The sequence below is a fragment of the Pteronotus mesoamericanus genome, unplaced genomic scaffold, assembly GCF_021234165.1.
Source record: "Pteronotus mesoamericanus isolate MK-2021 breed Mesoamerican mustached bat unplaced genomic scaffold, CSHL_Meso_final contig_246, whole genome shotgun sequence".
NCBI lineage: Eukaryota > Metazoa > Chordata > Mammalia > Chiroptera > Mormoopidae > Pteronotus > Pteronotus mesoamericanus.
The window spans coordinates 41,354-53,676 of record NW_026555104.1 but is presented as its reverse complement, the minus strand read 5'-3'; the positions used below and the strand labels follow the sequence as shown (position 1 = coordinate 53,676).

Genomic DNA, 12,323 nt, shown 5'->3' with positions numbered 1-12,323 from the left:
AGCCCTTAGCAGTGGCTTTTCCATGGCAGAGCTGTAGCTACATCCTTTTTGAAGCAGCCAGCAGGGTGGGAGGGCACTCACCATCGTTGTAGTCCTTGTGGTGCACAGAAACATGGTAGCGCCGGGGGTAGGTTCCACCTTTGACCCCTTTGTCATAGAGCTGAGTTTCCCGATCTGAGTAAGATAGAGGAATAACTGGCTTCTGGGTAGGTAATAGTGAGTGATCCATTTAAGCCCCTAGGTCACCTGAGACCTCAGAGTAGTAGGCTCGAGAAGAATTAAAATACAGTTCTGGCTTCCCAACTCAGCTTTCAAAAGCAGAATGCCTGCGGCCCCTCCCAGACACCCTGAAGTGCTCACTCAGGCTCTGGGGAACTCACCAGAGAACTCCTGTCTGTTGTCTGGGAAGCTCTGGGCTCGGGACATTCGCGATTTCCGGAAGGATGGACTGTAAAAAACAAAATGAAATCACAAAGTAGACTTTAGCATACTTCCAAAGCAGCTCACCAGGGCAAAAGGCAGGATATCCAGACGGACTCCCTTTTCTAACTTCCTCACATGTTTTTACATGTTAGGAAGCAGAGTACAAGACAAATAGCCCTTTTCTGGACTCAGTCTCTTACTTTCTCTTTACTAGTCTGAGACACAAATCTGACAGGACACTGAATGATGAGCCCCTCCTAGTGCTACTAAACTCTACTCTGGCTGCACAGCACTTTCCCTTCTTGCGTTTTCCTCCTACCTTAGTAACAGGAAGAGTTGCAAAAAAAAAGCCTCTTGCCTGGGACATTACAGTAATAAAAATAGCAGTACCACCTTGGCTGTTGTGCCTCAGCGGATTGAGCACTGGTCTGCAAATCAAAGAGTCGCTGGTTCAATTCTGTCAGGGCACATTCCTGGGTTGCAGGCCAGGTCCCCAGTAGGGAGCTCTCAAGAGGCAACCATATATTGATGTTTCTCTCCCTCTCTTACCCTCTCTAAAAGTAAATAAACAAAATCTTTTAAAAACAAATAGCAATACCACCAAGAATCTTCCTTTCAGGCTAATCACCACCATCCCATTTTAGATGTGGGGAAACTGAGAAACAAAGAGGATAAGGGACTTATCCCAAGCTACTCAACTAATATTTGGTGGAGCTGGAGTCCATCTGGCTCTATACCCCATAAAGGGAAGATGGAAACCCTACACTCAAGTTAGGCCACGCATCAAAGAAGTCAGTCCAGGTCACGGGGTTTCACTCCCAAGGAGAAGTCCAGGAGAAGAAAACAAAGCAAAGGAAGGACAGAGGGAAAACCCAAGAATCAAGTGAGTAAATTTAGCCATCTTTCCTGACAACCACCTAAATGATCCTTTCACTTACAACTGCGAGACCCAGACCTTCTGTAACCCTGTCCTGCTGTACCTAACCCCCTCAGTTTGGACAAAAAGCTTAGGAGATAGTCCAAAGCCCAAGTTAGTCCCTATCCTGACAGAGTCCTCAATCTGTGGCAGCAAGCTCCAAGCCAACCTACAAATTGGATACCAGCAAATAACTATGACTATATTCCGTATCTAGAGGAAAGAGCACTCATCAGTGCGCAGATCTGTTAGGAAAGACGTACTACAAATTTGGCCATGGTCACAAAGTCAGCACCCACATGAACAAAGAAAAAAATATACAAACCTTCCCCATAGCCTCTGACCATAGCCAGATGTGATCAAACATTCCCTTGGGCATAACAAGGGCAAGGTGAGAGACCAGATGTATCAGTGCCAAAGCCAACTCCAAATGTATCCCCGCTGATGGGCAAACCAGCTCCACAGAACCATTTGGTATGTAAAGGACAGCACTTGTTCCCTCCCAAAGTGTAATAACAAGACTACACACCAATCAAGCAGTGTGGTAAGCTAGGCAGCCTGGATTATTATGTTTTTTGTTTTTTATATCCCAGTTTCGTATTCCACCAAAAACACTTAAAAAAGTGAACCCACAGATGACAATAATTGAAAATAATTCAATGTTGTCCCCAAAACACTGAAGGTCCACTGCTTCTCAATCCAAATCACAGCAATGAAGACAAGAACACTAGAGCAGCACGTATTATATGGAAAGTCAAACATGTAAAGCACTTGGAACAATAAAGCAATCATTTAACACATGTGAGCTGCTATTCTGAGCTGCTATTAAATTCATCTAATTATATAAACAACATTCTCATGGTGTTTGGAAAATTAAGGAGAGAGTTCTTTTCCAGAAGCGTGATGTTTTTACCATGGGCCTGCAGACCAGTGTCTAGATTGGGAGACACACACACACTAGCTAACTCTATTTCCTCAGCCCATCAGTTCTAAAACACCCACACACTAAACCCAAAAGCAGCCACAATCCCGTACCTGTCTGCTGACCTGTCCAAGGATTGACAGCTTCCCGACAAGGAATTTTCAGCACTGTCCAAGGGATCCAACATCTGCAAGACAAATTATACATTAAAACCCCAGCCATAGCCCAAATCCCTGAATCCAGGTGAGTCAGGGCTTTAAGGCCCAGCCAAGGCCAGCAAATGATCCTTTTTGTTAAAATATGAAAGTGCCCTTTTTCTGCACATGCAGTGAGAAGAATGGTTAGGAAGGGGCCGTTCTCCCCTGAAGTTTGAAAGGCAAGTGTCCAGGAGGAAAAAAATGTCTGGCTGGCATCCCAAGGAGCTCTGCCAGGAGAGCAAAGCTGACGCTGCTTCTCTTGTAGGCATTTTCTTGGCTCGTGACTGCTGGAACCTGGCGCTGGAGATGGTACTACCCTGCAGAGGCTTCCAGTGCATTTGGGTGGGACCGGAATGCTTCTGTTTACACTCTATAATTTATAATTTACAAAGACAAGTACTGCCCTCACTTCACAGATGAGCCACTACAGGTCTAGAAAAGTTAGGATAACTGTCTAAAATCATGAAACCAGCTAGTGTGCAGCTGATACAGATCAAAGATTTCTCAGTTCCTGGTTCTCATGCAGAGGTAATAGATATCTATTGAATATATAAGTTAAAATGTTTCTCTGGCCCTCAGTCAAATGAAGTAACAAAAAGCCTTCAGATTAGCTTTGTCCCCAACTAAACTCTCCTTCATTTTGTCGACGTGGAAAGGGGGTATCTACTAACAGGATATTCATTATCTGAGATCCAAAGGTAAACATGACATAGGGAAGCTGAGCATCGAAATTTTGAAAATTCACTAATAACGTTCATAAAATTAGTTTCCAACTCAAGTGATCACTTCCCATTTAATACTAGAGTTCACCTCACCCATAACTTCAAACATTTTAGGTCATATTGTCATATATGATTTTTTTTTTAAGCTATCAATCAGGGCAAATTAACTGCAAAGTAAAACTGCAAATCTTGCTAAGAAAATAGGATTTTCCAAAGTGGATAAAACCAATATGGAAAGAATGGCTTGCAACCCATCAAATGTGTATTTGGCACAGTTGGAATAGTTAACAGAAGAGAGAATGGGCAAGTATAACGAGACAGGTGTGATGAGGGAGCAGGAATACCAAGGTTCGAGAGAGGCCTTTGGAAAACCCTCTGAACCCTGCGAAGGCTTTTGTAAAAAAGGACCCTCTTTACGACAGTGCTGCAGAAATCAAAGGGAAGTGAAGGAAGTTAAGTTGTGCTAGCAAAATTTTTGTTAGAAAAATTAAGCCAAAAAAATCAACATGAATCATGCTTTTTAGAATTTCATTCTAAAAATTAGCAAATAGGTGCAACTATTATCTATATCTGATTAAAGCAAAAACAAAATAAACTTAGTTTAACTTTTTAAGAAAGTCTCAACTGAATATTCTTTCATTATATACTCTGCTGCTTTGGTCTTTAAGTGCATTTATCTTGAATGGCTCAATTACCAGCAGCAATTCTCTTTAGCTAAAGAGGCAGGGCACTGAAGAATGATCTAGGCATTTCCCAGCTGCTACCTTCCTTGGCGACTTTCCAGAAGTCTGTCCTCACTAGGAGTCTAAAACTCCCATGACTTTGAGGGACAGGCATGTAAAGTAAAGCAGTAAAAAGGACCAGGGTATAGGACCATGGGGAGGGACAGAAACCAAAAGCAATCAAACTCATTTGTAATCTCTGGGATTTTATACCCAAGTTGCCCCTAGTATAGCTGACATTTAGAAGTGCTCTGGTTACAGAAAACAGGAAGGACTGTCAGTAAAATACTGACCATCCTGTTTAGAACAGGTCACTGTTCTAAACAAATTTATCTGGAAGGCAGAAATACAGAAAAGAAGCAGCATAAAGAGCTTCTCATAGCCTATATAGTCTGAATAATGTTGTGCTATTAAAGGGAAAAGAAAAGCTGTAAGAATCAGTTTTTGGAGAAAGAAAAATTACAAGCAGCAGTTTTTGGTAAAATCCTCCATGTGATGGTGCTGGCCCTTCTATTGTATGGCTTATTACCCTTAAGAAATTTCCTCTTCCCGACCGAAACCCCAAAATTTATAAGAGTGGATCTTTTTCTTTGCAACCAAAGCAAGCTTACTGAAAAGACTTCAGAATGGGGCCAGAATTCTCACTCTTGCTGAGTTTACTAAGCCAAACTGTGATTGTCGTCAAGTGAGCCACTAGTTAAAACGCTAGCCATTCTTCTTTAATTCAGCATACTGTGAGATTCATTCAAACTGCTGCATGTTTCAGTGTTCATTTTAAAAAATCCCTGTCCAGTATTCCATTGTATGACTATAATACAATTTGTTTATCCATTCTCTCTTTGAAGAACATTTAGGTTTTTTCAAGTTTATAACGCTTAATGAGTAAAGCTCTTATAAACATCCACATAAAAGTCTTCATTAAAAAACCAAACCAAACCAAACCAAACCAAAACAAAAACACTCAGCCATTAAAATGGGTTAGCCATTGTGCTGGACACACCATAAAGTGATTCCCCCTTCCATGAGTCACAGCCTTTTTTAATCCCCTCTCCTTGAGTCTGGGTAGAACTTAGAACTTGAAAATAGTTCATAGAGCCCTGGCTGGTGTGGCTCAGTGGACTGAGGGCTGGCTTGTGAACCAAAGGGTTGCTGGTTTGATTCCCAGTCAGGGCACATGCCTGGGTTGTGGGCCAGGTCCCCGGTAGGGTGCGCATGATAGGCACCACACACCGATGTTTCTCTCTCTTTCTCTTCTTTCCCCCCTCCCCCCATCTCTAAAAATAAATAAATAAATATTTTTTAAAAAGAAGAAGAAAATAGTCTATAGACTATGGCAACAAGGATGGGATATTCATTCCTATGATTACATTTTATAAGACTCCATCTTTGCAGACAGGAACAAAAGACTCTCCTGTTGGCCTTGAAGAAGCTGCCATATTGTGAGAGGGCCATGTGGCAAGGAACGGTAGGTGGCTCCTTGGAGCTTAGAGTGGCCCCTGGCCAAAAGCCAGTAAGAAAACAACGATCACTGTGCTACGATCACAAGGAACCAAATTCTGCCAACCATGTGAGCTTGGAAGGGAACCCCAAGCTCCAGAAAGAAATGCAGCCTGGCCAATACTTGAAATGCAGTCATGCTGGATTCCTGACCCAAGGAAACTATAAAATAAATGTATGCTGTTGTAAGCCACTAAGTTTGTGGTACTTTGTTACATAATAATAAAAAAACAAATATAGATGCTTACCATCATAAAAGTTCACCCAAAGTAAACAATCGTATAGTGTAATCTGGATATGGTACACTCCCTACTTTTCATCAAAAATAGCAAAACTAAAATAAAGACGATGAAAAACAAAATCTGTCTTTAGGATTGGTCATATGTTAAAACTATGCTGAAATGATAGGCAGTTATAAGGAAGCATACAAATAGTTGAGTGGTATTCTGCAAGACCAGTGAGAAAACCACAGAAGAGAAAAAATTTGTCAAATGCAAATCCAGCACCCACAGGTAGTTTAGGTCCCACCTTTGGCACAAATTGATATTTGAGCCCTAGAAAGGAATAATCCACATTTTTGCAGGCCTTGTTTACATAAGAGCAATTAGATAGGGTTCAAGTCTCTCAGCTCTGCACCATGCCCACTGAGAACCTCCCCAATTTAACCTTGGTCTGACACACTCCAAGGCGCATCCCAAACCATACTCACACATTGCTCGCTGGTCTCTGGAATGAACTCTCCCTCACTGTTGATGCTGGTGTAGGAACCCTGCCGGGCAATGCGCTGCTGCCGTTCAGGTACATACCCAGGGGGAGGCGAGCTTCGTCCAGGGTTCTGGGAGCCTAGATCACAGAAACAAGATCTTTGACCACAGAGCCCAGGACATGCAGCCTGAGAAGAGCACACGTACAACCAGCTCAGACCAAGCATCTCTTACAGAGGCAGGTGGAGAGCCAGTTATGATTCTTTGAACATCCTAGAAGAGAAGGCTGAGACTCGAGTAAACTTCTTGAGCCAGGTGGCTTCACCACCTATCCAAGAACCCCAGAAAAGGGGAAAAATTACTTTTGGAAAAGCCAAAGAATGGTGGGGAGGATTGCTCTTTGAAAAACAGTCTCTAAGGAGTTTAAACTATTATTTTCAACGTCCTTCAAGAAACTTACTTCTTCGTTTTTCCATGTAAAGACAATCACTCAGAATACATTTTATTTTTTATCCTGTTCTGCCTTTTCTTTTTCCCAGAAGACATTTTAATAAACTTGTACAGAAGACATTTAATTAGCTTGCCATCAAGAATACTTCCAATCTTTTGTTGGGGACATCAACCCAGCCTCTCTCTCTAAGGAACCATTAACAATGAGGTTTCTCGGGTGGGAAGGCTAACCTGGGGCGCTCAGAAACCTGGCTTTCTTTCCCATCTGACTCCAGAGCAGAGGCCGGAAACAAAACTGCTCTGAAAACAGACATAGATATCTGCTGGATTTCCAGTCTCAACACCTTACTCACGGGGTAGAGGTTACCAATTCTGAGAAAAAGAGATATTTGAACCATGCCTTCCAGATGACCTCAAACGAGCTCATAGAGGCAAAGAGTCTGTCTGTACAAATTTTCTAAGCCCTAACTGATACTTTGAGCCTCTAGGCAGAAACTGACTGCTCTGAGTATAAATTTAGGAGTATTGTACCATGAACTAACAAAACTATGAAATCAGCCAAGATCATTTTTATTTTCTTTTTTACACTGTTACCTCTGGTTTAATCCCCACAACAACCTTGCAGTAGAGGGGTATTATCATTCACACTGAACAAAAGGGGAAGCCCAGGCCCAAATCCATAGAATGATTTAATGGAGGGGCTACAGCTAGAAAACAGTTTTTGTGACTCTCAGTGCAGTTTAGCCAAGGCAATTCTGAGAACATAATTTATTTCCAAAGGCAGGCATGCTGCTCAATACAGTGGTGGAAGGCAAACCTTCTCCCTGAACTGTCTGGGCCATATGGTCCCCATAAAGGATCCAAACAGAGGATAGGGATCCCCACACGGGGAAATGTGACAGCCTTTCTTCTAGGAGCAGAAGGGAGATTAATGTAGGGATTTTGTGACAGCAGAAAGGAAACATGGTGCCTTGTTCCATGCAGCTCAAATTTAAAGCTCTTCTGTCCATGGTCACTTATTAGTTGGAAGGCAGGTATGCAAGATGCTATCTGGCCAAAAGAGCGCTCAGGGGCAATGACAAGATAGAGGTAAGAGAAATCTAGATCAAAAATAGGAAATCTACTCCACTTTTCAGAGACCCAGATGTCAAAAACCCATGTAGCTGGCCATTCCCTTGACACTGTAGCACAAAATTCTAGTGCAACCATGAAAAAAGGATGGTGTTTAAAACATGGAGCACTATTTAATATTTGGCTAAAAATACGAGCCTCATGCCTGCTTCCAACTTCGAGCTTTGGATAACATTTTAGTAGCCCATGCATTCTATGCAAAGTTAACTCATATGCTGGCAACATTTGTCAGCCCCAGAAACAATCTAGAGCAAGGTATAGTGAAAAAAGCCTAAGCTCAGGAACTAAATGAACAGGGATTCAAATCAGGCTTTGTCATTCAGTTGAATAATTTAAACTCTTGCCAAAATTTCCTCAGTCACAAAAATGGGGACAATTATCTACCTCATAAACTTTTTTTGGAAGTTATAAATGTGGTGACATAGGTGTATCAACATAGCAGGAACTCAGAAGAACTCCATTTGTTCCCTTCACCCTCTGTGGCAGATATAATGGGTTAGACTCAAGATCCACTCCTCCCTTCTCGTATGCCTTCCTGTGCATCAGAAGTCAGTCAGCTAAAAGCCATTATTTCTAAGACCCCCCCCCCTGTAGTTTCAGACAATCAGATGTACTTGTGTGAGATTTAGATGGCTTTCTGCTGTTTCTTTTGTTTCTAGGAACAATATGGAAGCCTCAGTTTTTCTGCAGCAGGATCAAAAGAGGCCCCACATTTGGTCTCCAGTTTTCCTGCTATCAAGACACAAGTGCAGGCATCCTCAGGTTAAGTGGTGTGGACCAAAGGAGAATGGCACTGTGCTTTGAATCTTGTGGCTTCCTGATTACAGTAGAGGAAGGAGCTCTGTGATGTGTCTGTTTCTCACTCTCCAAATGATCTTATAAGCCAGAAGTGCACTAAATCTCTTCTTGCTGAAACTAGTTAGATTCTGTTCTGTTCAACTGAACCCTAATCAACAAAATCTGAAGTGTCCTAGAATGAACAAAAATTGTCTGTTGTAAGGGACTAATTAGAGAAGAGAGGAAAACTCTTACTTATAGATAAGATCGCAGACATTGGTTCAAACTATCCCAGACAGGACGAACTGTCCTCAATCTGTTACCTGGACGATCTAGGGTGAGACCTCCCTGAGACAAAACATCCATGGCCCCTGACACCCATTCTCCTCTTCATCAGCTGCCAGTAAACTCTTCCTTGGTTTTGCAGGTGGGATGGGACTAGCTCACATGAAGCCAGCACTACAGACCCAGGAGGGGCTGGGGAAAATAGCAAAGGTTTTCTGAGCTTTTATTTCCAGCCAGAGACTTTCACTTTTTCCAATACACATTGCTGCCTGCAGAGAACCAGCCTTGTTATCTGATGGGCAATGGGCCAGGGGCTATTGTGCACAGGCCCACAGCTTGGGGCAGGAAAGGGAAGTCTCCCCAAACCAATGGCTATCAGAGGAAGCAAATGGAAAAACTAGGAGTTGGCAGAACTGCTTTAGAGCATTTTCAGTTTTGTTTTTATCTTCATTTCACAAACTGGGGGCCAATGAGATATACAACAGCAGTCAAGAATAAGTGAGACAGGGACCTGAACAGGACAGGATACTGAACTCCAAGACTCACCAATGCTCACATATTTACCAGCAGGGACAGCAGTGAGCCAAACAGCACAAATCACAGTGCTATGTGAGACACTGCTCATTCGAGGTCTCAGACAGTAGGCACAGCAAGAATGGCAAGTTCTCTGGGACATCTTTTCCTGGCTCTAGTTTCACCAAGTCATTTGTACCAGAGGCTCCATCCCAGCACCAGTTGAAGCAAAAGAGTGGAGCAGTAGTCTTGTGGTCACAGTGGTCCATAACTTCCCATTAAGAAGAAAGCCAGGGGGTTACGCAGCCAGCGGTCCACATTCCTCCCGGGGCAGGCTAGCTATCTGCTACACTCCTTAACCCAGAGCAGCAGAGTCAGAACAAAACTCTCACCTGATTCTGAGGACATGGCTGATTCTTTTGCTCTGTACTCTGACTGAAAGCTGAAAGACAGGCTCTCAGATTCTAGCCCTTCTCATAGGAGCCTCCTGGCAGGAAGCTGGTGCAGTCAGGAAGTTGCCTCTGCAGGGTGTTCTAGGGCTTTGGGTCAGTGTTAATGTGCAGGTCATTGCAAGTACAAAGAGATAGCTTTTTTTGGCCATCAATTATTTTTTCTAAACCCTATTCTCTCTTGGAGGGCAGATTCGATGGGGGGAAGAATCAAACCATTTTTTCTTCCTCAATGGAAAATCTTAACCAATATTTCCCAATATGTTCACACTGAACCAGGCTGTGCAGAACAGAGCTTCTCAACATTTTCATTCCCTAAGACCCTGAAAAGAGCCTGTTTCAACTTTTTAATTCAATCTCCATTTTATTTTGAAGTTGCTACCACTACTAAGCAGTTTCTGGTCTCACCAGGTATCACAGAAGAATTTATAACAAGAAAGAGAAAAAACCTGTAGAAGTGAAGGAAGCTGACCATTTTGTTTCCCTGTGTATGGTCACTATCTCTGCAGTCGTGGTTTCCACTTTTCCAAATCTGTACTAGGATGAGAGGTTTGCACTGTGCATAGCTCTCTCACTCATTATTGCCTGGGTGTGACTATAAGTCACTCCATTCTTTCAACATTCCTTTTCCCTTCTGTCTGAATTTTTCCTCCTCCCCTCTCAGAGGCAGAGGGCTCCCCTCCTCCTTGCCACAGCATTATACGCCTTCTACCTGGACTCTCTCCAACTCTTCCCTAGCAGGAGTCAGCTCCCCCATGGTCTCCTCTCACCACTTCAATCTTCTTTCCAGCTGTCTTTGTGTCTCCCTTCAAAAACCTGCTCAGATATCTAGCCTAGAAATACCCTGAGCTTATTTCTGCCACTCCTTAAGCCACTACTCCATCTCTTTTTTCCTTTCATGGCCTAACTCCTTGAAAGAACTTGTCTCATTAGATACCCATTCCTTAAGAGGTTGCAGCAACCTGGGTTGCCTCACTGTGGGAGGCAGTGGCAAGAAGACATGGAGATGGAGTAAAAACAGAGGGCGAGGCACTTGAGATGCACTAGATCAAATGGGAGTTAGAATCGGACAGTGACAAGTCTTTTAGTTGAGGCTTGGCTAGCTACCTACATGGCTTAAGGGCACTATCCACCTACTGTATTATGGAAGAAATGGTACTTGAGCTCAGCTTCAAAAATGAGTATAATTTCTAGCCTTGGCTCTTGGGGTTCAGTGGATTGAGTGCTGGCCTGTGAACCAAAGGGTCACCAGTTCGATTCCCAGTCAGGGCACATGCCTGGATTGTGGGCGCCCAAGAGGCAACCATACACTGATGTTTCCCTCCCTCTCTTTCTCCTTCCCGTCCCCTTTCTCTAAAAATAAATAAATAAAATGTTTTTTAAAAAATGAGTACAATTTCTATAGGCAAAAATATAAGGAAGAGCATCTTCACATATGTAGGAAAATTCCATCTGCTTTGTCTCCGGTCTCTCTTTTGGGTCAACTCATTACCTAGTAGTTTTTCCGGGGGTGGGGGAGGCTTGTCTTGTTTCTCTGTTTTGGCATGAACTAGTTTAACAGAGTAACTGGCTTAAAAAAAACTGGAATTCAAGGTATGTATAGTATGATGTCAAAAACAAAAGGTGAACATAGTAGCTGGTTTCAAATAATTAAAAAACTGTCATATGAAGGTATTATCTGTGTTGTCTATGCTGCTCAAGAGAGCAATTCTAGAGTCAATGGGTAAAGTGAGAGAAGGCAGATTTTCAACTCAAAATAAGAAAGAACTGCAAATAAGTGAAGACAGGGCTAGAATCTGAGGGCCTGTCTTTCAGCTTTAAAACTGGATTGGGCTACCTTACACTTCTCCATCGCTGCAAATATTGCAGTGGGAGCTGAATGACCCTTCATGTTCAGTCTCTCACTAAATACTCACAGATATGTTAACATTGGTGGAGGAAGAGGGAACAGAACCGCCCTTCTACTGTTGGGGGACAATGACTCACTAAAGCTTGTCCTCTGATCCCATTTTTACTGCTAGGATTTCTACTCTCTCTGCTAGGTATCCTACTAGGATGCTTTGACCCTGATCCCTCTCTTACTGCTTCCTTCTACTTCCAGAAGGCCTTACCCTCTCGTAGCATAGCAAGCACTCAGACATTTGCAGATGAAGTGACAACTGTACGTCTCCTACCCTTGGTCTGTCCTTTCCAACCTGGCTGGTACCATGTAAAGCCTCCTCCACACCGTCTCCTACTTTTCTGGTCACTCCTTTCCTGTGACCTTTATAGGCTCATCTTCCTATAACTGATCACTGAGGGTCTTAGTTTTTAAGGCTCAGTTCTAGGCCTTCTTCTCATTCTCCTATCTGCATAGGCACTCTCTTCTGGGCCCATGGCTTCAACTTGGCAAATTCAAATTTTTTCTCTACCCATGATTTTCTCCCCTATGAGCTAGAAACCTGTGTATCTAACATATCAAATGGGTATTTGGTATCTCCTTTTAGCTGTTTCAAAGGCATCTCCAATTCAACCTGCCTAAAACATCAGGTCTGCCACTTCTCAGAACCCCAAACCAGGCCCTCTTTTGGAATTCCCATCAGGCTGAAAGGCAGTGTCATTTACAGATCCATAAA

General features: G+C 42.9%; 1 protein-coding gene across 1 annotated transcript in view; it reads right to left on the bottom strand.

The window, feature by feature from the left end:
• The window catches only part of MAP3K3 (mitogen-activated protein kinase kinase kinase 3), a 60,582-nt gene that overhangs the window by 7,333 nt on the left and 40,926 nt on the right, over window positions 1-12,323 (bottom strand). Inside the window, exons 7-10 of the mRNA XM_054573000.1 lie at window positions 6,109-6,242; window positions 2,375-2,448; window positions 381-448; window positions 82-174 (exon numbers count right to left, since the gene is read on the bottom strand). Of these exons, the coding sequence (XP_054428975.1) occupies window positions 82-174; window positions 381-448; window positions 2,375-2,448; window positions 6,109-6,242 (369 nt within the window). The remainder of the gene's footprint in view (window positions 1-81; window positions 175-380; window positions 449-2,374; window positions 2,449-6,108; window positions 6,243-12,323) is intronic.